The sequence below is a fragment of the Hemicordylus capensis genome, chromosome 5 (genome assembly GCF_027244095.1).
Source record: "Hemicordylus capensis ecotype Gifberg chromosome 5, rHemCap1.1.pri, whole genome shotgun sequence".
In the NCBI taxonomy this organism is placed as follows: Eukaryota; Metazoa; Chordata; class Lepidosauria; order Squamata; family Cordylidae; genus Hemicordylus; species Hemicordylus capensis.
This window is the reverse complement of record NC_069661.1, coordinates 45,475,777-45,501,275: the sequence shown is the minus strand read 5'-3', so window position 1 is coordinate 45,501,275 and position 25,499 is coordinate 45,475,777. Positions and strand designations below refer to the sequence as shown.

Sequence of the window (25,499 nt, the reverse complement as noted above, 5' to 3'; positions counted from 1 at the left end):
TACAAAAGCAATGCAGCATTGAATAACATTTCCAGATAAAATATGGACACTTACAACAGAAGGCACGATTGCAATAGCAGAGATAACATACCACTGTACACGAGTTCCTATGGGTTTGGGTAGAGTCCAGTTAAAAGAGGTCAGTGAGAGGAATGTCCAAAAGGTCCAAGAGCGGGTCAGATCCCGGCCTGACCTTGCGTGTGGCCAGCAGGGCCATGCCAGTCTTCTTCTGTCAATTGCAGCCTCTAGGAGTAGGTCCTCGACTGCAGATGTTCCTCTCCAGGTCCAAGGGTGCTGGGTATTCTCCAGGGGTGCTGTCAGCGGGAGTTTGTGGTGTTCTTGGTTGTTGTGCTGGCGTGGTTAGTTTAGCATGCAGATACACTACAGACCACATTCCCGAAGTGTGAGGTTACATACATGCAGGTCAAAAGAGCTATAAGAAAACAAGTTTCCATCTGAATTAATGACAAGCTGCAAGGCATTGCCAGTGTATGCAGGTCATCCTTCGGTTCCATGTGTATGTGAACCTGGACAGAGTCCAGGGTAGAGCCCAAGCCAGGGAAGCAGGTGGCACGTTGTCTGGGGTGTCCTCTGGGGGTTTCCAGGTAGTCTGGCATCCTCCTCCAGGGAAAAACCTCACTGGGCTTGTCCGCAGCTCTGGTGGAGCTCCTCCCTACCACCAGGGTAGGGTGGAGCATGTGTTGGCTTGCTCCCAGTGGGCGTAGCTAATACACAAGGAAGCACATTGAGTCATGGGGTTAGGAATACTTCTATCCCAAAATGTGCCTTGGGGGCACCTTGCTGTTGTCATGCTTTGTTGAATAGGGGAGTTGTCTGTACTCTGTTGAATACAGGCTCTTTAGGAATGCATTGTGTCTGATTTCCCTTCCTGGTTGAAAAGGTGTGTGAAACCCCTGCTGTATTACAGGCTGACTGTAATGAAAACTAGAGTATGATGCAGGTGTGTCAAGAGTATCCTGTGCTGGGACTCACTCTCCCAATAATTCTATCAAAAGTTTTGATGGGCACCTCTTCAAAGTTACGTCACTGACTCATCCCTATTGTAATGGAGTCTGCTGTTGCACTTGTCTTATCTGCCTTCCCTTCCTGGCCTAATTGCTTTGCTAACAGGAAGAGGGGAGTTTATGATCTTGAATGCCAGACACTTGCAGTAGCTAGTTCTGCTGTTTGCTTAGCTGGGGCCCCCTTGTAGAAAGAGGGAGTGTGAATCTAATCCCCTTTCCAATTTGTGGGGCTTGTAGCCAGATCTGGGAGCTACCAGTCCACTGCCAAGTAAGTGACTTATCCCCATGTATAACATAGACTGGGAGCTCACTTTTCAGAGCAGCTCCTGAGCACAGCAAAGGTGTAATCTCCAAGGCTGCAGTTGCAGTTGCAACCAGGGAGGCTTCTGGGAGTGGGCAAAATAAGTTCAGTTGTTAACAGTGTGCAAGAGGCTGGCAAGTGCTGTAAAATTCCCTGTTTCTGGCAGCTCAGTTCTATATGCAGAAAGGTCTCAATCCTGAATTATTTGTACATGTTCTCTAAATGTTAGCTTGTCAACAGTTCAAAGTAGATGCAAAGTTTGACAAGGCAGTTTTTCAATTCAACTTCTCAGTGGATCCTTTCATCCTTAATTTCCAGGCTGTGTATTGTATATTATCATGGCACTAAACAGTAGGTAGTTGTATAAAAATCCTTGACTACTTATCAGACTGTATAAAACCTCTTGCATTTAATTTTAATATAAATTACAAATTTGTGGCGGGAGTGGTTTCTATACAGTATTATTATATGTTTTCAAAATTTTAAGATTTGTGTCTTACTGGTTTGATATGTTCACCATCACAGGCAGAACTGGAGATTTTGAATATTGAGATTTTCAACTAAAATGACAATAAATTCACACACACACCTCTTTCCTGGACAGATTCTGTCAATTGAAGGTCGGTATGGGATACTACAAGCATATGTAACTCCAAGAGTTCAACCAAAAACCTGTCAAGTTCAGCAGTATCAGATTAAGCCACTTTCCCTACATCAAAGAACGCATTATATTGATCGTAACAGGTATTTTCCAGAACAACTGGCAATTTTAGTGTAAGCTTGGACTAGGTTACTGCAGGTCAGTGCTGACTTGAAGCTGATTTAGGTAGGAGCTCACCTGCAGCATATGTAGTGAAAACAATGGGAGTTTGTGTTGGCACTTCTGGAAGTTGTCTCTTTGGATGGCTTATATCGCACTTCACTAAAAGGAAAATATCTTTCTGCTAAAATTTAACCACCACAAAACAACTTACAAAAAAGTACAAAGTTGGAAATTCCAAGTTAAGTAGTACTTTGATATGATAGTTGCTATGGATTAGATAAGCTACTATTTTCTTGTGGCCCTCGTGGTCTTTCCCTCTTCTGCCTTGTCTTTCTGGGCAAAAAATGAAATTGTATCTCAAATAAGTTTTGATTAATGGGGTTGTGTCCGCTTGTGCAGATTGGCAAGCACGAGTGTGTGGAACTCTGTTGCTTCACTGAAGTAAGAGGGAATGAACTGTTAATATGTTATAACTTCAGATCTTTGAATATATTTAGATATACATTAGTCTCCTAGTAACTAATATTCTTTTTCTGTTCAGGCCCATGAATACATTAACTCTCAAAGGCCAGTTCAGCTTTGCTGAAGTTCATTCCTGGGTTGTGTTTTGCTTGCCTGAAGTTCCTGAAAAGACACCGGTGGGAGAGAGTGTCAGCTTCTACTTTCAAAACACCTTTTTGGATACACAGCTTGAATGTACTTACCGGTAAAATGAAGCACAATAGCTGAAGCATGCTGGTTTTGTTTGAAAGGTAGTAAATAAAATGCTGAAATGTAGATCCCAGTTAAGTTTAGCAAAGGTAGTTCTTAATGGGGGAAAAGTCCTGTTGGTTTTAACAAAACGTACTTTATGGAAAGGGTATTGGAATGAGGATGTTCTGAGACTTCTCCAACATGATGGGACTGCAGATAAGATTGGGAAAGAGGGTTAGTTAAAGTCAAATTACAAACTCCCAGAGAGAGCCTTGAATAAGTTTATTAGTTGTACTGTTTGGAATTCATACTTTTACATGCAGTCTTCCAAATACATCTCTGCCAGGGTATTTTTTGTGTAAACGCATGAGCAGGAATGAGGGAGATGTGATTGCATATGTTCATATGAATGATGGGAGTTTAAAACTTGAAGAAGTAAAAGGCACACATGTTGTTCTAATTTGCTGTATCTAATATTCTTTGTATAGGAAAGGGGAGGGATACTTCAGATCTGACAATATATCCACGATATCCATTCTGAAAGATGTGCTCTCTAAAGAAGCCACTAAAAGGAAAATCAACCTCAATATATCATGTGGTAAGGACTTTGTCTTCTCCTCCTCTCTGGAAAATTCTTGGCTTCTTTTAGCCTCTGTAGGAGTGGGGGACCTGTTAAGATGGTCCATCCGCAAAGGCTGATGGATCCGGACAGTTTTGGGGGATTTTCCTGTTGCTGGAATCGGTGGCTCTGTCAGTACCTTTGATGGTCTCTGGAATGGGGACGTGATTCAGGCAATTAACACAATCACACCTAAATGCCCTCTACAGTTGGACAGAACTCATTTAGCTCCCTGGTTGTTGAGAAACCTTGGTGCAGTAAAGCAGGCACGATAGTGGCTGGGGCAATGTTGGAGGTAAACTTGCAATGAATATGCATGAACTATAGCTCATTTTGGAACCTACTCTATTACAGTGATGGCAGCAGAGGTTTTCCCCACCACCATTGCATCTGTTCATTGTTGGCCCATGGAGCTTTTCCAAGTTGCTCTATGTCCCACCAATGTCAGGGGTTCAGTTGGCAGTTAGGATAGGACCTTCTCAGTGTTGGTTGTAGAATTCCTTCCCTAGGTTGTAGAATTCCTTCCTTACTGAGACTTGATAAGCCTCCATGGTAGCCTTTCATTAAAGAGTTAATGAAAGAGTTCATTAAACACATTCAGGCATGTGTTCGCCAGCTACTGGTCTGCTGTGGTGTTACTGCTGTATCTGTGCTGCTGTGTCTTTTTACTGCATCTTTGTACTGTCTTTTACATTGTTTTATCATATTGTTTATAATTGTATAGCGTGTATTTTCAAATAGAAAAGTTGTATCAAATATAAATTTAGTTTGTATATATAAATGTGCTAAAAGTTTTGAATTGCTTTCTTGTGATCTTATTCTAGATATAAATGAAGTATCTGTGAATCACACCTTGAAGCTAATTCACCCAAAATTAGAATACCAGCTGATGCTAGCTAAGAAAGTAGAATTAATAGATGCTTTAAAAGTAAGTTAAGGGTAGGTGGCAAAATATACAAGTATTGAGGAGGGATTCTGTGGTAGTTCTTCTTGAGACTTGTTTATGTTTCAAAGTTTTAAGTGTGCCACTGGAAATGCTGTAAGATTGGTATATTACAAACCTTGATACTGGGATAACATATACAGCTAGGGTTAATTTGGGATGAATTTGTGCATCATGGATATATTCTGCAGAAGGTGACTGAATAACAGCCATAGATGTAAAAGTGCCATAGAATGCACTTTCTTCCTACAGTAAGCCTTCCAAAATATACCCTAAACTAAAAATTGAGTAAACTTGGAATGATTATATGTGAATCCAATAATTTTTAGAAAGCTGAAAGGGGCTTTGATTCTCAGATGTAATGTAAACAAATATGTTAAACTCCAAAAACACCTTAATGCTGAAATCATATTTGCTATGCTTCCAATTGTACTTGGAAGCAAGCGCCATTGAATGATAGAAGTTGTGTCTTACTTAAACGTGCATAAGATCAGAGGCTGTGTACAATTTCTGAAGAGCAATGAAAATAACATCCCCTTTAACACTACCATGATATTAAAGTAAAGGTAAAGTGTGCCGTGAAGTTGGTGTCGACTCCTGGCGCCCACAGAGCCCTGTGGTTGTCTTTGGTAGAATACAGGAGGGGTTTACTATTGCCTCTTCCCGTGCAGTATGAGATGATGCCTTTAAGCACCTTCCTGTATTGCTGCTGCCCGATATAGGTGTTTCCCATAGTCTGGAATACATACCAGTGGGGATTTGAACCAGCAAACTGGCTTGCTAATCAAGTCATTTCCCTGCTGCGCCATTAGGTGATTTACCTCAATGTAATATCTGTAGCTTAATAACTATACAAACATAATGTGGTACGGAAGGGAAAGATTCACCAGGGTGTGAGTGTTTAAAGGGTGAAACCTATTATTTCTTGTCTTAATTACAGCAATGAGCAGTTTGGGGTTCAGTCTCTTTAATTCCTAAAGGAATTAAAGAGAAACACAAAACAAAAGAAAGAAAATGTATTTGATTGATGGGATAGTGCTGACAGGAATACGACACTATTGTTTTTCTTTCAAAAGAGCCATATGGGAGATACCTGGAAAATGTCTACTCCTTTGCTTATTTAAAAGCAAACAATTTAAAGAAACTTTAAAAACAATTATTTGCCATGGAATAAGTAATTCCTCAGTATCCAAAGGATTTCTCTACCTCAATACTGAAGAGGTTTCTGCAACACGGTGCAAAATTCTTTGGTGCTAGTTTTGGCATTTCCCAACTACTGCTTGAACTGCTACAGAAACTTTTAAAATTGGTTTACCTTTGTAAGGCAGTAAAAATCAATGTGTATGTTGTGTGGGCAGTGGAAATCTATCATCTTTTTGATAACTTTAAAACTATAAAGTCAATAGTGCAGTTTTTCTGCACAGAATTATTGCAAATAATGCTGCTAATAACATGCAGATATCAGTGATATGAAACTGCAGAGAATGCTTTTTGTGAGGGCTGGTTTTGACTTTGTGGATGTGGAAAACAACCCTGGTGATAATCCTCTTCAGTCTCTTGTCAGTCATGGAGGCTCTTAGCAAAAGGTTGCAATTACCTAAAAGATAGTGCAAATCATATCTCAATAAGATCTTATCTGTCTTTGCCCTGCCTCCTATTGGATTCATGTTTCTTTAAGCTTTTTTAAAGTGTATTTGAATAAGAGTTAATAAAATTAACATCCATTTAAGGAATTACAGGCTCATGAAGGAAATATGGACTTCCTGATTCCAGAATATCGCAGCATTTTAGAGGAGGCAGAGCAGCTGCTCCAAGAGCATGAGAAACAACCTGCATCCCTTGAAAGACTTTACGGTTGGTTCATTAACACAATTTTCCAGCTTTTCTCTGGTATTGCTTTTCTTTGGGATGAGTTCTTTTAAAAAGAGGTGTCACTCCTATTCTGTCTTCCTACCATTTACTCATGAAGGGAGAGATTTCAGCTTCTTGGACAGGAGACAGGAACGCTGAAACATAGAGGCTTCCATGAAGAAGTCTTAATGTGCACGTGGTTGCCCTCAAATGCAGTGCTTTGCCTTTCAGTAGTGAGTTGTTGTGCATTCCTTTCGATGTACTGATCTGCAGTCTCTCAGAATGAAGGCAGAAGCCCAGACGTATCCAAGAGCACATAAGCTTGGGATGGGGGTGGTGGTGTCTGTATTGCTAATTGCAGTGTTTAGGTGTGATACTAATTTTATTACCCTTCCCAACATAATTTTGCCTGTGCTGGAGGCATAAAATGTATGTGGTTGATCAAAGTGTCTTTGATTTCAGTTGTACCACATTGCTCTTGTTTTTGCTAAGATTTTTGACAAATCTCAACAAATTAAACCTTGTAAGTGATGCAAACCACTTTAAAGTTTTATCTCTCCCATTGACACAAAGACTTGCTAAAATAATTGTAGTCTTGTACCAAAGTGTTTCCCCCCCTGATATATATATGTGTGTGTGTGTGTGTGTGTGTTAATCACAATAATTTGTTTTACAATATTTTTATCTTCAGGTATGATTACAGATCTATTCATAGATAAATTTAAATTCAAAGGTACTAATGTGAAAACCAAAGTTCCTCTCCTCCTGGAAATTTTGGGAAGCTACGATCAAAATACATTGCTTGCCTTTTTTGATAGTGCTGCCTAAGCTGCAAGAATTGAAACAATGAAGTCTCTCTAAATAAAAAGTAGTGGATGCAAATCAAAACAATTGGAATTTCATTTTTACATCATTTAAATGTTACTGTATCATTTTATGAATTTGACACAGAGGCTTGTGTTTTATTAAGCATTGTTTAAAAAATGGCTGATTTAAAAATTCAAGAATATACCATCTATAAATCATATATAAGATTTTTTTTTGCTCTGAATGGTGGTTGAAATAATTAGCAAAATGTGCAGCCAGATCAAGTATGTATATTCCAAAGATTAGAAAATGGGAAAGCATTCCCCATTTATTAGCACTTAAATAAACTATACCTAGATTTTAATTATTTTAACCATGTAATGTGAAAATTAGGAAGCTTGGACTCTGGAGCCATATGAAATTGTGTCCAATACTCTCTGTATACTGAGTGTTACAGTACTGTATATTTTGTGTATTATAGATAATGATGTATATAGAAAAGAAAAATGTAACTTACAGCAACTATAATTTGTTTAATTATTCTAATTCATAAATTTTAATAAACAATTTTTAAAGAGTGTGTGTAAGTCTCCAAATTATATTGGATTTGATGTAACAAGCATTTTAAAAAGTTATAAAAGTTTAAAAAAAGATGGCATTCTGGGAAGGACAGAATTGTATTGCTCAGCACCATTCATATTACAACAGGTAATTGTGTCATATAACTGTGTACACAATTTACATTGTAGGTGCAGCTGTAAGAGATGAACTACTCGGAAGAAGGTTTTCTAAGATAAAAAAAATAGGGTTTCTTATGATAAGGAAATGTAATATCCCTGCAACAAAAATGAACACTTTAATGATCATGTGTGTTGCATGCTGTCCAAAGTAGTAGCAACTGTATAATTTACTGCTTTGGACAGATGTGGGCTAGTTGGAAGAGTGGTGGAAATATAATGGGAAATAAAACAATAACTCCATGAGGCAATTCTCGTGACCAGCCGAAACTGGGCTAAGGGAGCCCAGCCAACAGGAGCCGCATGGCTCCCAGCGGCAAGCCTGCTTAAATGCCCCCCCCCCCTTAAATAAGGTTATCAGAGTGCATGCTCCGCGGCGCTAACCCTGTTTTTCTGATTATGTGTCTGCCACGGCTGCTTGCAGCCACGGTGGACACACTCAGGGAAGGGGGTACCCCAGGAATGCACCATGCACTTGGGGTGGGGGGCACCTCATAGTGGTGCTTTCCTTTGCCAGACCCCTGGAGCTGCCAGGCAAGGTATGGGCGGATGGCAGGAGAGCCGCCGCTTGTCTGCACTGCCGCTCCGCCCACGCAGGTAACCCCTTCAGATCATCTGCGGGGGAAGGGAAGGTCAACCCTCCCCCGCAGTTAACCCTGGCAGCTCTCCTCGCTGATAGGAGAGCTTCCATAAATAAATCATGAACATCCAAGGTGGCAAAGATGCAGGGAATGTACTTTGAAAATGGTGCCTGCAAGTTATGGAATTAGAAATGGATTACACAGAGGAGATGGTGTTGAGGAGTTCTTCTATGTACTGGGTGGGGGAGAGAGAATATGGTGGAGGGAGGGATTGCCACTTAGAGGTGTTCCCTGAATGGGCAGGGAACATCCACTTTTGGGGAGCTCATGGATGACCTGCTTTCAGGCTTCTATGAAAGGCTGCAACACTTTGAGGCATGTTTGTATTGAGAAGGGTGAGTGTGCATTCATACTCTGTGAGTTGCACATAATGTGGTACATCTGTAGGCAACGGCAGGGGTGATGGTGTCCCATTTTCCTTCAAAGAGCTCAGGGAAGCATACAGAGGTGTGAGACATTTTATTTTCCTACCAATATTGTAAAGTCAAAATGGTAGCCTGACATAGGAGAGGAGAGCTGGCCTTGTGGTAGCAAGCATGACTTGTCCCCTAAGCAGGGTCTGCCCTGGTTGCATATGAAAGGGAGACTAGAAGTGTGAGCACTGTAAGATCTTCCCCTCAGAGGGTGGAGCTGCTCTGGGAAGAGCAGAAGGTTTCAAGTTCCCTCCATGGATTCTCCAGGATAGGGCTGAGAGAGATTCCTGCCTGCAATCTTGGAGAACCTGCTGCCAGTCTGTGAAGACAATACTGAGCTAGATAGACCAATGGTCTGACTCCGTATATGGCAGCTTCCTATGTTCCTATATCCAAGGCCATGCAGCAACTTCTCTCATCCTGGAACCCAGCAGCCACTGGTACAAATCAAGCACAATTCTAGGAGCAAGGAAGGAACTAGATACAAGACTGCACAGCTCCTGATTCCAAGTTATCTTTCATAATGACTAGAACTGTGAACACGACATGCCATATCTCATTTGCACACAGGGGATCTTTTCAGCCGCTACTTCCAGCAGGAGCATTCGTGTGCCCCCTGAAAAGCTGCTTCAAGGCTAGGTGCCCTCCAGAACTGAACCCCATGAGTGGTCACTGATAGAAAATGTTGTCACTCCTTGTGTGTGAGCAGAAGCACTTTCTCCTAGTACACTGGTGGGGAGAACACTTTGGAGGCCCCCACTCCTACGCAGCTCAGACACGATTACCCAAGCTGAAACACTGGCAAAGGGCTTTTTAAACTGCTGCAGTGAGCAGTAAGAGGGGCTTTGGCAGAAGCCACCTCTTATTATGTACCTCTGCTGTTCATTTAAAGGTAAACTGTGCCATCAAGTTGATTTTGACTCCTGGTGCCCATAGAGCCCTGTGGTTTTCTTTTGGTAGAATACAGGAGGAGTTTGCCATTGCCTCCTCCCATGCAGTATGAGATGATGCCTTTCAGCATCTTCCTATATTGCTGCCGCCCGATATAGTATCAGCGGGGATTCGAACTGACAACCTTCTGCTTGTTAAGCATTTCCCCACTGCACCACTTAGCGTTAGTACAAATGAAATAAAGGGAAATGGTATGGTGGTGTTAAGGTACCTAAAGGAAAGGCTGTGTCAAAGCCTCTTTTCTATTTCCCCCGGGGCAAGATGGCCTGAGTTTCAGCTTCTGTGGGAATGAGTTGGTAGGCAGAGGCAGAACTAATGTTGCTGATATTTCAGTCCTTGTGGAATTCATAATGAGGACCCTGTTAACAGATTATGACTTCAAAATATTCATGGTGAAAGCAGGCTGCATTACTGTATTTTATGAATTCCGAGATCAATAATGATTTCAGCTAGGAAAACAACCAGGCTACTGAGAAAAAAATTCCATGTTGTTAAGCTGAGCTTCCTGCTATGATTGCCAACTCAAAGAGAGGACTTGTAGTTCATAGCACTTTGGGAAGACCAAGAGGTATGTGCAGTAACAATTGAGCACTGCATAATTAAATATGCAACAATTAAGCACTGTAATAGTTGGAGTGCTGGACTAGGTTCAAGTCCCCACTCGGCCATGAAACCAACTCACAGAGCAACCTTGGAATAGCCACTCTTTCTCAGTCTGACCTATTATATATAAGGATGGTGTGAGGACAAAAGGGGATTACAGTATTCCATATACACCACAATGAGCTGGAGAAAGGGATATGAAAGCAAATAATACATATTGTGCTGAATGCTTACTTAACTTCCCTGGTAAGAATATTTTTCTCTTACTTTCCAAAGGGAGGAAGGCATATGAGAACAGCATGTCCACATGTGTCCATGTCCCCTTAATAACTTTAAAATTTACAGTCACTTACAAACCAAATTTGCAGCACATGGGAAGGGATCTTAGAGGACCCCCAATGTTTTTTGTTTTGTCAGTCTGCCATATTATTTTGTCAGTCACTCAAAGTATGCAAAAAATACCCTGGGGGTGGGCAGGACTGGACCAAACATTTGGGCTTGAAGAGATACTTTAATATTTGGAAAACATTTAAAGAAATGGGGGGAAATTCCAGCTACGTTAATTGATAGCTTTAAAAAGTGTTTCTAGCACTTGGAAAGAATTCCCCTTAGCGGGTGAAATATAAACTGCGCTATCTGGGCCATTTTACAACAAATCTGCACCAAATTTGGTGAGGTTCTGGTGCTAGTCATCTGGTTGATATGAAAAATGTCAAGAACACTGGTCAGATGGCTTGGCTTTTATAAGGAATAAAAATTGGATTATAATTGTAGAATGTTAGAACAAGCCAAAATAATGTAATTATAGGTAATAAAAAAGTCTGCCAGTTTAAAACCATAGTTAAAGTGATCTCATTTTGGCTCAAGCTCCACAAACCCAAGAAACTGGAACCTAAGGCTAGTGCCTTAACAAATTTGCCACTGATCAGTAATGATACTGTGCAATGTCACAAATTGTGCTCACTTCAAACTTCCCTCCATGCACCCACACTGTTCCTGGGTCTTTGAGGCCCAAATCAAGATGTGGAGGATGGAACACTTGGCACCAGCAAAGATGTCCCACGTTGTCCTGGTCCTGTACTGCCATATGAAGCATTTGTGTTGCTAGAGGAATTCTGCTGTGAGTTGACTATGACTGTTTGTTGTTTCCATCATTTGCTCGCCGGATGGGTTCAACAATTGGGAGGAGGTCCTGTTCTAGAATCCGTTATCATTCTTATCCTTACAAAGGAGATTTTATGGTGCATTCCAGTAAAGGCTAAATGGCAGCAGTGTTCCCTCTAACAGAGATTCCCAGTTGTTGATGACAACAACTCCCATAATCCCCAAGCAAAGGCTTTTGTAGCAGGGGATGCTGGGAGTTGTAGTCAACAGCATCTGGGAAGCCCTGTTAGCGGGAACACTGGATGGCAGCACCATCTTGAGCTTGTCCCGAGCTCAGGAAGAAACTGAGGATCATCTGATAACCTATCATGGTTTGCCTCTCTTCTGTCGAGGACAATAGACTTAAAGGTAAAGTGTGCCGTCAACCACAGAGCCCTGTGGTTGTCTTTGGTAGAATACAGGAACGGTTCGCCATTGCCATCTCCTGCACAGTATGAAATGATGCCTTTCAGCATCTTCCTATATTGCTGCTGCCTGATATAGTCTGGGAAACATACCAGCGGGGATTTGAACCGGCAACCTCTGGCTTGCTTGTCAAGTCATTTCCCCTCTGCGCCAAGTTTTTATTGTTGTTGTTGTTGTTGTTATTATTATTTTATTTATTCGATTTCTATATCGCCCTTCCAAAAATGGCTCAGGGTGGTTTACAAAAAGAAACAATAAATAAATAAGATAGATCCCTGTCCCCAAAGGGCTCACAATCTAAAAATCTATAAGATGCGAAATACTTAGAAGGTGGTCCCATATACTATAGAAAAGGGATTCTCAACGTTGGGTCCCCAGATGTTATTGGACTTCAACTCCCATAATCCCCAGCCAAAGGCCACTGGGCCTGGGGATTATGGGAGTCAAAGTCCAGTAACATCTGGGGACCCAACGCTGAGAATCCCTGAGGGAAGCTGCTAGTGTCTTCTGTAGTCCCTGCTCCCTTCAGGTTGTTTTTAAAGCTTCAGTGGGCACACAAAGAACCAGAAGAGGATTATTATTATTATTATTATTATTATTATTATTATTATTATTATTAATAATAATAATTTGATTTCTATACTGCCCTTCCAAAAATGGCTCAGGGCAGTTTACACAGAGAAATAATAAATAAATAAGATGGATCCCTGTCCCCAAAGGGCTCACAATCTAAAAAGAAACATAAGATAGACACCAGCAACAGTCACTGGAGGTACTGTGCTGGGGGTGGATGAGGACACTGTCCCAGCAGGGGATAAAAGCAATAGAATTTTGAGGCTTATAATTGTGGAACCTCCCACCCCGCACCCTTGCTACGTGCCTTAACGAAAGGGCATTTCTGTACCCCTTTAATACAGGCACTACTGTGTCTCCCTTTGTAAACTATGTGCAACAACCAGATACCAATTCACAGCTCACGAGGGAGGGGGACCTAGGTAACAGTCTTTGTCTTAAAAGAGGTGGAAACCAGGTTCTATTAGTTTTGCTTAGAACTACTTGTGCCTAATTAGAGTGTACATATATGAAAGCTTGTTGGTGGGCTGGGGGAGTGGAAACCAACTACCAGCCATTTAAAATGATCACATAATTATCATTTTCGTCTGAGTGACTTCAGACCAGATGAAAACGTTTGGAAGGGCTAAGTACAGGTGAAACTCGGAAAATTAGAATATCGTGCAAAAGTCCATTAATTTCAGTAATGCAAATTAAAAGGTGAAACTGATATATGAGACAGACGCATTACATGCAAAGCGAGATAAGTCAAGCCTTAATTTGTTATAATTGTGATGATCATGGCGTACAGCTCATGAAAACCCCAAATCCACAATCTCAGAAAATTAGAATATTACATGGAACCAAGAAGACAAGGATTGAAGAAAAGAACAATATCGGACCTCTGAAAAGTATAAGCATGCATATGTATTCAGTACTTGGTTTGGGCCCCTTTTGCAGCAATTACTGCCTCAATGCGGCGTGGCATGGATGCTATCAGCCTGTGGCACTGATGAGGTATTATGGAAGACCAGGATGCTTCATTAGCGGCCTTCAGCAATTCTGCATTGTTTGGTCTCATGTCTCTCATCCTTCTCTTGGCAATGCCCCATAGATTCTCCATGGGGTCAGGTCAGGCGAGTTTGCTGGCCAATCGAGCACAGTACACTGTATACTTTTTAGAGGTCCGATACTGTTCTATTCTACAATCCTTGTCTTCTTGGTTCCATGTAATATTCTAATTTTCTGGGATTGTGGATTTGGGGTTTTCATGAGCTGTACGCCATGATCATCACAATTATAACAAATTAAGGCTTGACTTATCTCGCTTTACATGTAATGCGTCTGTCTCATATATCAGTTTCACCTTTTAATTTGCATTACTGAAATTAATGGACTTTTGCACGATATTCTAATTTTCCGAGTTTCACCTGTATATTTCCCAGTCATACAGAATATTAAAGAAGATGCTTGCCTTATCCAAATCACACGATGGTCTACGGTCCGGACTGGCAGCCGGCAGCTCTCCCAGTCCTCAGCCAGAAGGCATTAATTTGCCAGGAATTTAAAAATTAGGTTAAAAGAGAGGAAGTCCAGGAGACACGCAAGCCTTTGCAAACCTGAATTTCCTACAATTAAGGACCGAGCCATGGCCAGAGAACTCTTCCTCGAGATTATCGCCTGTCCTTATTTGCCCTGGAGCGAAGGTAAACAATGGCTTCCTTTTACCCTGATTGAATCAGTAGCGGGAGTCAGAGATCTCACACCGCCCTGCTTTCTGCCCACGTGACCTACGCCCTCGCGGCCCTCCTCCTTTTTTTTTTAAATCGCCATGTAGTTCCTGTTTCCTCCGAGCACCGCCCTTCGCGTTTCGTACCTCCTCGGAGCTTTTCGGCCCTCGTGGGTGGCCGTGGCCGCGGTGACGCCAGAAGGCCCGCGCTCCGATTGGCGGATTCAATCGTCGCGGGCTACTTGAACAGCGAGAGCGAAGCGGGCCCAGCACGAACAGCTGCCGAGGGAGGGCTCTGCCTTGCCGCGCTGCCCGGCTTGCTTGTCCCGGTCCCGCAGTCGAGCGCCGCCCGCGACCATGCTGCTGGGCTCCTCTACCGCCTCGGATCGGGAGAACCAGGAGAATGTGCCCCCGGGGGCGAAGGAGGCGCCCCATCCTGCAGCCGCGCCGGGAGCCCGGGCAGCGCTGGGGCTGCTGCGGGTTAATCAGCACCGGCCCGCCCAGCCGCAGGTAAAGAGAGACTAGGAGACCTTTGGGGCGGGAGGGATGGGGGTCGCCTTCCCCGAGGGTCGAGTGGGGCCCGAATTCCCCCCCAGATCCGCCATCTTAGAGCCCCTCGGGCTCTCTCGTTCCCTTGCCGCCGCCTCCCCTAGCCCGTCCCTGCAAGGAAGCCTGCTGGTGGGTGCCTCAAGGAAGGCGCTCCCCGTGGGGAACGCGATGAGGGTGCCTGAGCTCTTGTGTGTGTGTGTGTGGGGGGGTGGCTTGGTGCTCATGAGACCGGCAAAGCCCAGACGGGGCTGACCGGAGACCGAATCCGCCAAAGAGGCTCCCGGCGCCGGCCAGGGCTTTGCTGTGCCAGCAGATGCCAGCCCTACCCGGAGCCTGGCGGGTCAAAGGCGGCTTGGCGCCCACTGTCGGTCCGGGGAGAGCGCCAACTTGCAACGCGCCTCTGCACTCCCTGCTGCTGCTAATGGGGCTTCTCTGCCTGACGCCAAGCGGCGGTGGTGATGCTGCTCTCGTTACTAGCCTCATCGCAGTCCACGCGCAAGAGCATTGGGTGGCGCGCGTCCCCACCCCCCGCTCCGGAATGGCTGCAAGGACTTATAGAATTGAGCCCTTTGCAGACGGGGGACCAGGAAAAGTGTAATTCTGCTTGCTCTGTAAACCGTTTTGGAGGTGGCATATAAGCAATAGTAAAAAAACAGTAAATGCTACGCGGGGGATGATTGGTGGTCTTCCAGGAAGATCTTGTAGTGCGCTGTGCTCCCGGCCCCTAAAAGGAACTTCCCTCTTCCAGGCGCCTGGTGATCACGCCTAGCAGGGGGAGGGGAGTTTCACGATCGAGGTTCTCCACCACGTCCCCTTGAAGCCTCTTTCCTCTGTGCTGAAGGGCACAGAGGGCCCTCCTGCAGATGTTGGCTTACAATTCCATAATCTCAGGTTGTTGGCTCCTGTGCCTGGGCATTATGGGAGTTGTAGTCCAAAAACAGCTGGGGGGCTTAAGTTGAGCAGGCTTGTATCTGCTTTAGGAGTGGCTAACCTTATACTTGAGTATATTATATCTCCTACTACAGTAGTAGTGGTAATTCTGAAGTGTGGCAAAGGGTGGCCTCTTCCTGAAACATCTCTGCACAGTGCAGGAAGGGGAGTACTCTAACCTTGTGAAGCTCACTATCCTCCCTGCTCCCTCCTACTTACTAAACATTGCTTGGGCTTTGAGGGAGCCAGTTCCATCCCCTCTTCACCCTCCATTTTTGTATTAAATCAACTGGCTCAAGGGCTCTCCAAATTCTATAGGTCCTGGAAACACAAAAGGCCACTTCACAGGATTTAAACTCTCTTCTAACTTCAGTAATATGAGCTGGAAAACATTTGAAAATGAAACACTTTCCTCTGAATTTTCTGCCCCACATCACTAGTGAAATCGGATCAGTAAACCAGTGGGAAATGAATAACATACATTTGGGTATGTTAAAAAGATTCAGGCACTTTGACAGATTTAAACAATTCTGTGTAATGGAATAACTTGGCAGAGTTGTTGTGTTAAGATATTTTCATTATTCCAATATAACTTCCAAGTGAACTTTGAATTTGTTCATACTATAACATTTAAATTGCATTAAACATGTGCATTGACTCCCATTAATCCTAGCCTGCTCAACATAGGCCCCACCTAGCTGTTCTTGGACTACATCTCCCATAATCTTGGCAAAGAGGCACCTTTTAATGTGGTGATTCTCTTTATTTAGCAGGGGGAGAGTAACTGGCCCTATCCACCCCCAGCACAGTACCTCCAATGACTGTTGCTGGTGTCTGTCATGTTTCTTTTTGGATTGTGAGCTCTTTGGGGACAGGGATCCATTTTATTTATTTATTATTTCTCTGTGTAAACTGCTCTGAGCCATTTTTGGAAGGGTGGTATAGAAATCGAAATAATAATAATCCTCAGCCACAGTGGCCAATAGCCAGGGATTATGGGAGTTGTAGGCCAAGATCTGCAGGAGGGCCAAAGTTGAGCAGCCCTGCTAATGTTTTGTAATTCAACTACTTATTTGAAAAACATTTTTGTATAGTTTGTAAATAACTTGGTGTGTATACTAGATAATAGATCAAATAACACTGCGAAATTGTAACCCAGTCTGTTTAGAGAGGCAGGAAAACTTGCAAAATTCTGTCTGAGAAAATGAGAAGAGATAGTAGGGGAAACTTGGAATAAACTAGATAATGCATATTGTCTAATTTACAAACCTGCATACATAGGAAGGTCCCTGAGGATGTAGAAACTTGTCTCTTTAGGATGGGGTGGTGGCCCTATTGCACTTCCAGATCAGCAGATATTTGACCAGTTGAGCTTCCTGTTGGAAGGAGTGTGTATGTGTGCATGTACTAATGGTTATCTCTTGTTATAGGTTCCCCTTAGCCAAGTACCATGGAGTACAAATGATGAAAACTACATCAGTTTCCCTGTGGGCAAAATGGAGAATAAGCCACCTGCCTTCACCATCCACATGGATGAGCCTGGTGACACAAGACAGAAGAAGCATGTATCCAAAAAGAGCTCATCTAGCGAAGAGACATTAGGCTTGAAGGCAGCAGTTTCTTCAATGGGTACCAGAAAACCTCTGACCCCTATAGACAATCCAATGGATCTTAGTTCTGGTGAGTAACATCCTGGCTTATAAAAATGTTTGCACAGTTGCAACATGTTATGTCTTGGGCACTGCCTCTATAGGCTGGCAAACATGAATTTGCATGTTGTTGTTGAGGGTCCTTCATTTTTCTTGCACTGATTTGTTAGCATGGCAGGCTAACAAAACTTGTTCAGATCTAGTCAATTTCAGCTGTAACAAAAGGTGGGTTCACAGCCTAAAAGCCGAAACTGAATTTGTAATATCCAACTATATCTAAAGAACTTTGTAGGACCTATTACTTCAATTACACACAGCTCCCTTTAAAAGAGCAGCTGCCTTTTGAGACATAGAGCTGTGTTGGGCCACAACAGTGTTCTATTTTGGAGCAGACCTTGTAGTACTAAACTAGTTTGTCTTGGAAAGATTCTTAACTCATAGGCAACTACAAGGGGAAGGCCACTCTAGTGGTAGTTAAGCACAGATTTTTTCCTTGCTCTTCAGGTATTGGTTTCCTACAAAAAAAAATTCCCACTGAATCTCCAGTAGTATCCAAACACATTTTGTCTGAAATGGCACTGAAATCTATACTGTGAGATTATGGTACATAACCAAGGGCAACTGTAGAATTGAATTAAATTTGCAACTGGCTGCCTCCAAGTCAAAACAGTTTTATCTTCTGAATTTTAGGGTCCCCAACTATCATGGATATGTCGATAGTCCAAGAAGTAGAAAACAGAATTAACGTCAACCATGTACCAGACTACATTGAAGACATCTATAAGTACCTTAGGGAAATGGAGGTAAGAGAGCTGCATGTGTTGGGGTTGGAGAGACAACTACCTAACTGAGCTTGGGTCCTCCTTAACCTTGTGTGTATATAGAATTGCCTTGCAGTTGTAACGAATTGGGGTGGGGGTGTCAGGACATCATTTTTCATCATGATGCCTGCCTCCCACACCCTCACCTGAGAAGCCCAGCTGGTTGCTTAGGTATGTAGAAGGATAGTACAGATGCTAAGACATGGCATGAGAAGGGTGTGTGACCTCTAGCTACTCTGTAGGTTCAACCATCTTTGTGCAGTTAGTAAAAGGGATGGGGGCACTCAAATGTATAATACTAGTTAGTGGCTTGTCCTGTTTGATCCCATTTGAACATTGTAATGCACAAACTGTTGGGAAATGAACTTTGATTTCATTTGGGCTAGAACTAGATAACTTGAGTTAAGAGCACATTTGGTACTTTTGACCATTAGATGGCTAGGCCTAAGTTTGCTCCAGATAATCTCTTGCAAATCTGAGTTTCTTAGTATTATAGCCAGTGCCCTGGGCACTTGCATTTAATAGCAAGTAGTTCTTTGATAGTTAATGCTGTAACTCTCTGCATTAGAGGCTCTGAATTCTTACAGCCCATCATATGACAAGTGAACTTGTTTGAAGGGTTGGTATCTCTTTAAATGTCTTTATACAAAAACTAGGGGATTCTAAATGGGAACAGAAAAGTGAAGACTTTTTTGTTGCTGAGTAATGGTGCAGATTGGCTGTTTTTCAGTACAGAAAACATGAATGGGGTGCAAACCTGATGAATAATAGCAGCTTCTTAAAATGTAAGATGTAACTCTCAAGTGCCTTTTCTTGCAGGTAAAATGCAAGCCCAAAGTGGGTTACATGAAGAGGCAACTGGATATTACAAACAATATGCGGGCTATTCTTGTGGATTGGCTAGTGGAAGTTGGTGAAGAATACAAACTGCAAAACGAAACTCTGCACTTGGCTGTGAACTACATCGATAGGTTTCTCTCTTCAATGTCTGTGCTAAGAGGGAAGCTTCAGCTTGTAGGAACAGCTGCCATGCTGTTGGCATCGTAAGTAAATTTAACATCCACTGTGCTTTATTCTAGAACAGAGGTTCCCAACCTGTGGTCCTCCAGATGTTGCTGGACTACAACTCTCATCATCCCCAGCCATAAACTGACTGGGAATGATGGAAGTTGTAGATCAGCAACATCTAGAAGACCACAAGTTGGGAACTTCTGGTCCAGAACATTATGTTCTCTTTCAAACTTGGGGCTTCCATAAATCAGGGAAGATCATTCAGGTCTTAAGGTATAGTGTCCACTCCGATCATTCAATATTACAAATATAAGCAAGTGGGCTTATTCTAGGGGGATTCTTCCTGGTGCTTAGTGGTCCTCTGGTACATACTAGCAGATGTGTCCTTGTCAAACAAGATTTCCCCAAGCTAGTATTGGAAGTGCAGAGAATATCTTGTATTCGTAATTATAAAACTGCCTCAAGGCAGAGCACGGCAACACATTACAACATGACAAATTGGTAATGGGAGAGTCTAAATTGCCTTCCTACTGAAAGGCAATGTAGGAAGCTGCCTTATACAGAGTTGGACCATTGGTGGTTCATCTGGCTCAGCATATTCTGCACCAGGGCTGCAGAATGTTGACCCTCTAGCTGTTGGACTACAACCCCCATCATCCCTTAATGTTAGCCACCATGACAGGGGATGATGGGAGTTATAGGCAAACAGCTAGAGCAGGGGTGGGGAACCTTGGCCCTCCAGCTGTTTTTGAACTACAACTCCCACCATCCCCAGCCTGGGATGATGGGGGTTGTAGTTCAACAGCTGGAGGGCCAACGTTCCCCACCCTTGAGCTAGAGGGTCAATGTTCTGCAGCCCTGGTCTACGCTGACTGCCAGCAGCTCTCCAGGGTTTCCAATGGGCATTTCCCAGCCTTACCTAGAGACATTCACAACTGAACCTGGACCTTCTACATTCAAAGCAGATGCTCTTCCACTGAGCTATGGTTTTCCCCATGAAAATGAGTTCAGGCACCCCCAGAAGACAGAGAGAGGAAATCATGCAGACAGCCTTAAAGGTATTTCAGAGTTGCAGGGTTGGGGATATTCAATGTCTTGGCACCTGGAGTTAGCATGGAGAGCAGTCTCCCCACTGCAAACTAGGATAAGCTATTTTGCTGGGCACAGTACTCTACTAAAAGGTCACAATCCCATATTGATGAGGCAGGTCTTATTGATTACAATAGGCTATACACACTAATTTCCTTCCTACTGTAGAAAGTTTGAAGAAATCTACCCTCCAGAAGTAGCAGAATTTGTTTACATCACAGATGACACTTACACAAAGAAACAAGTCCTCAGGATGGAGCACTTAGTTCTGAAAGTCCTGTCATTTGATCTGGCAGCTCCAACTATAAACCAGTTCCTTTCTCAGTACTTCCTGCATCAACCAGCTAGTGTTCAAGTGCAGCATCTAGCTATGGTAAGTGTTGCTTCTGGGAATACCAAACCTAAGCAAAGTTTTCAGGGGTTCCCTTAGTTATTGTAATGTTAGGCTGTTTGTCTTTCTGACTTTGAAATTGGAATGGCTGTCATGGTTTAATGCTGCTTGAAGTAAGGATAGAAGTAGATACAGGTTGAGTATCCCTTATCTGAACTGTTTGCAACCAGAAGTGTTCTGGATTTTGGAATATTTGCATACTGTGATGAGATCTTGGGCATGGGATCCAAGTCTATACAGCTCTACCTTCTGTGCTATAGATAAACATAAATGCTTCCTCTTATCACTGTTACCCATAGGGGTATCTGCAGGCCTTTCTGACATTTTCGACAATACACTGTACCTTTACAAAACAGAGCACCAAACTGAGCAGGGAGTAGAGGGGGGGGGGCTTTCCCCTATCATCCCCCTCCACTCCTTTCCCTTCCCGTCCTCAATTTACACTTTGGCGGTGGCTGCTCAGCTTGTTCTCCCCCGCTCGCCTTTGTCTCTAGCGCCCAAGTGAGTGAGCTGAGGCGTTTTGTTTTTTGTTTTGTTACGAGGTGCTCAGCTGCAACAAGTTGGTGCTGTGGGCGCACGCTGTGGTAGTTTCCAGATTTTGGAGCATTCCAAATTTCAGATGTCAGGATTAAGGATACTCAACCTGTAATCCCTTTCAAGTGGCAGCCTATAGCATCCAAAAAGCTTCTCTGGAGGAAAAGCTTCATTGAGGAATTAAGCTTTCAAACTACTGCATATGCCTAAGGAAGTTTTCTTATAGTGGGGAGAGCCTTTAGACTGCTGTCACATAAGTTTACACAAGTGTCCCAGACACTTATTGGAGGGATACATCTCCCCTCTGTTTCTGCAGGGTGGGTGGGGTGCTCACACTATGAAAGGCAATTTAAGAGAACAGCTTCTTCATTATGAGCCCCACTGCCCATTGAGGTCATCTGGAGAGGTCCATCTCCAGTTGCAGCCAGCTTGGCTGGTGGCCACATAGGGTGGGGTCTTCTTGGTTGCTGCCCCGAGACTGTGGAATGCGCTCTCTACTGAAATGCAATCCTCCCCATCTCGTTACAATTTTAAAAAAGCATTTGAAAACCCACCTCTTCACCCAAGCTTTTCCAGCTTTTTATTTTTAAGTTTTAATCTGTTTGATTTTACATTATCTAAATTGTTAAGTTCTTGTGTATCCTTTTGTGGTGTTACCTACCCAGAGACAAAGGTTTGGGGTGGTGTACAAATCTGATAAATGAATACATTCAGAGAAGGGCCAATCCTTCTTCAATTACATTTGGCAAGGCTGTACAACTTCAGCCCTCTAGCAGTGGGATGACAGCTCCCATCACAGACTACTGGCCACTGGCTGGTGGTGATGGGAGTTGTAGTCCCAACAGCTGGAGGGCTGAAGTTGTGCAGCCCTGTTAAAAGTCTACTCCTGTTGCATGCTTAATTGGTATTGTGGGTATGCTCTTTAAGATCTACCTAGTGTTGCCTGGCTAACTCTTAAACCTTGAATAGCCTTAAGAGTTAGCTTTGTCTAGTCTAGAAGTGACACAAATGTGTTTTTCTGCAGTACTTGGGAGAACTGAGTCTAATTGACGCTGACCCATACCTGAAATACTTGCCATCGGTAATCGCTGCAGCAGCATTTCATATAGCAAGCTACACAATTTCTGGGAAAACATGGGTATGTATATAACATGTGGATCTCAAATACATGTTAATATATGACACAAAGACAAGCTGTTCCTTGAAACACATGTGCACATAAACAATGGGCAATTCTTTTGTTAAGGACTCTGACCTCACAGGTCTCATTCTGCAGGGCATTATTGGTCTTTATAGCCCAATCAGAGGCATTTTTCATGTTGTAAGAAGTGCATAGGCATTCTGGTAGACATACTGCCCGATGTTATGTACATGGTAGACTCTAACCATTGCACAAGAGCACTGTGTGCAAGCACAAAAAATGGTATAGAGTTGCATGACAGCTGGAGCCATATAACTGCCTCACTGGTGCAACTCAGCTTGCACAATCTTATGCTTATGCAACTGCCAGTGTTCCCCTGCATGCATAATGTTACACAGTATGCCAGCTGCTAAGTTAGAATATAACAGCCCTGCTGGATCGGGCCCAAGGCCCATATAGTCCAGCATCCTGTTTCACACAGTGGCCCACCAGATGCCACTTGAAGCCTACAGGCAGGAGTTGAGGACATGCCCTCTTTCTTGCTGTTACTCCCCTGCAACTGGTACTCAGAGGCATCCTGCCTTTGAGGCTGGAGGTGGCCCTCCGCTGCAGGTGGAGGTGGGCCACTGGAGGTTTGCCTTTGAGGCTGGAGGTGAGCCACTGCTTCATACTGAGTGCCTAGAACCTAGCCTTCATTTTAAAAACCCTGGAGATTTGACCCTGAGCACATGCCACAAATTGCTTGCTTAAGGGAAGTGAAACATGAAATGGAAAACCTACTTGAAGAGCATGGCATGTTCCACCAAATTATGGGGGCCTTAAGTTTGGGCTGAACACAAAGCAGGCTTTGCTCTCCTCTTCCTCTGAAACTAGAAATCAAAATTGCTGGCAGTGACCATAGTGGTGAAACCTCGAGGAGAGAACCTTCTCGTGACCCAAGCTTTGTAAGATTTGTCTACAGCTTTATAAAGGGGGAGAGTTGGGGTTGCTGTAAGCTAGTACTGAAGTCTGCTGTCCTAGGATAAAACAAATACCAAGTAGAAGCATTTTCCAGGCAGAAGAGTAGCTCTTGTACTTGAATTATGCTACCAAACTTGTGTAACCCCCAACACTATTTCTCTGGCAGACTGACTCTCTTGCAAAAGTGACAGGATACACAATTGAAAATCTTACACCTTGTCTCATGGACCTCCACAAGACCTACTACAGAGCAGCACAGCATACACAACAGTCTATACGGGAAAAATACAAGGCCTTAAAGTAAGTGCTTGCCAAAAATAGTTATCTGGTTCCATATAAACTGGCAGTAAACTAGAATGTGTACTGTCTAGAAGCCAGTTCATAGATGGTATACACTTCATCTCCAGCACAGTATCTAAGAGCTCATGTAACCTATCTTTCAGGTACCATGCAGTATCGCTCATCGACCCGCCAGAGAGGCTAAACTTATAACAATCAAGAAACGGAGACTTGACATCTCAAGTGTATATTAACCAACAGTAAATGTACAGTTTAAAAACTTATTTTAGACTTCTATCATTCTGGTATATTACCATAGAAAATTATGATGTGTTCTAATTTTTTATAAGGTTTTAATGTAAACTTTTGTACATGCAATCTTGTTCTAAGTATGTGGTGGAGCTCTTTTAAAGTTGTTTAAACAGGCTTAAACCATGCAGGTAAATGACTCAAATGTTGATGTTCATTTATAAATAAGAGCAGTGTAAATGGGGATTCTGACTCTAGAGGGCAAATCAAGATAGTTCAGTCGAGTCAATGGCATAAAGAATCCTAAGGGTGCCCCAGACTCCATGTATAATTAAGCTTACTGTACCACCTTTGGGAAAGTCAACTAGTGACTAAAACTCAAAAGGAAGCTATTGTGATGCTTCCTGTTTTCAACCATGATCTCCCAACTGGCTACCAGAAGCCTGGACCAGCTGTCAAGAATAGTCCACTTAGTACATGCCACTAAAGAAGCCAATAAAATACTGCATTAATCGTTCTTATTTTAACCCATTGTGTTGTGTCTGGAATATGAGGGAAACAGGTAATCATCTTGTAACAGGCCACAGGTAGCTAGTGTATTCTGAAAATTATTTAGGCTTGTAGTTGCTGAGGTCATGCACGAAGCCTGTCTAATAATGAGCAGACCTTGTTTCTGACCTGCAGTTACACCTGCTGTGTATTAAAGTCAACAGTTAATGAGGGGTAATGTAGTACTGAGCTGATGAGGGCAACCTTGATTCCGTTACTGCAGAACACTATTCTGCATTCTCGCTGCAGAAGGTTGAGATGCTTGGCATGGTCAGCTCAAGTCTACTTCTGGTATAGTTAGAGTACTGAAAATGGGTTAAGGTAGTGAGTATCCTATAGGTACTAAATCCTAGTTTGAGTGGTCATCTGTATTTATAATAGTGGCTATTTTATAACCATATTTAAGTAGGATTGACTTCCTGTAAACCAGACGTAAACACTGCTTGTTATGATGTGCTCACAATAGACCAATGCATGGACAGACCCAAGTGTAAAACATCTTGAAGCTGGTCAATAAAAACTTAAAGGAATGATGTCATTGATTTGCTTCCGAAAACAGATCAGCTAGTATTTCAATGGAGCGTTACAATCGGGCTACAAGAAACTTCGAGTGGTGGAAAGGCAGGATTAAAAACGCTGGACAAAGTCTCACACATGCATAAGGGGGGTTATTAAGCTGATAACAGCAATGAAAGCAACACTGGGGTGAAGGCTGTATTATGAGCCAAGAGAATAGAGATGGCCAGGTTCACAACCTGTGCAGTAAAAGTTTTCACAGAAACATCTTCCCTGGCAGGAGAAAATAACAGCTTTGTCTTGAGGGAAAGCACAGCTGCTACTACAGTTAAAAGTAGGTGAAACACAACCCAAAATATTTTCCTCTTGGAACAAAACCAGTGATACCTTTTTGAAAATACTAGGAAAAGGATGTCTATCCAGCAGGTGTTAATAGCCACTTGCACACCTGTGTGGTAAGAATTGCCTTTAGGCCATCAAGCAGGCAAGCTTTACCAAAAACTGCCTGCTTCCTAGGCTGATGCTGGGTATGTAGGTGAGTAACCTCCTTAGACCATCCTGTTGGTGTTGGCAAAGCTGTCTTCAGTGATTCCTCGATAGATCATTTGCTTCAAGTAAGCTAGAATCTGCTTGC

General features: G+C 43.0%; 2 protein-coding genes across 3 annotated transcripts in view; both read left to right on the top strand.

Annotated features, from left to right (window-relative positions):
• BBS7 (Bardet-Biedl syndrome 7) overlaps positions 1-7,582 on the top strand; it is a 57,090-nt gene extending 49,508 nt beyond the window's left edge. The window contains exons 14-19 of one of the 2 annotated variants that reach the window (XM_053256038.1): positions 1,931-2,070; positions 2,631-2,795; positions 3,271-3,380; positions 4,226-4,329; positions 6,075-6,198; positions 6,929-7,582. In XM_053256038.1, coding sequence (XP_053112013.1) covers positions 1,931-2,070; positions 2,631-2,795; positions 3,271-3,380; positions 4,226-4,329; positions 6,075-6,198; positions 6,929-7,023 — 738 coding nt within the window. In that variant the 3' untranslated portion in view covers positions 7,024-7,582. Of the gene's footprint in view, positions 1-1,930; positions 2,071-2,630; positions 2,796-3,270; positions 3,381-4,225; positions 4,330-6,074; positions 6,199-6,886 lie in introns of both variants that reach the window. The other variant, XM_053256037.1, reaches the window with a different exon arrangement.
• A 6,779-nt stretch (positions 7,583-14,361) lies between these two features.
• On the top strand, positions 14,362-24,879 carry CCNA2 (cyclin A2). Its single transcript, XM_053251444.1, has 8 exons — positions 14,362-14,707; positions 17,107-17,356; positions 18,016-18,128; positions 18,966-19,189; positions 20,415-20,619; positions 22,196-22,309; positions 23,439-23,572; positions 23,716-24,879. Exons 1-8 carry the CDS (start codon positions 14,555-14,557, stop codon positions 23,762-23,764), a joined length of 1,242 nt encoding a protein of 413 aa, XP_053107419.1. The 5' UTR covers positions 14,362-14,554; the 3' UTR covers positions 23,765-24,879.
• The last annotated feature ends 620 nt before the right edge of the window (positions 24,880-25,499 follow it).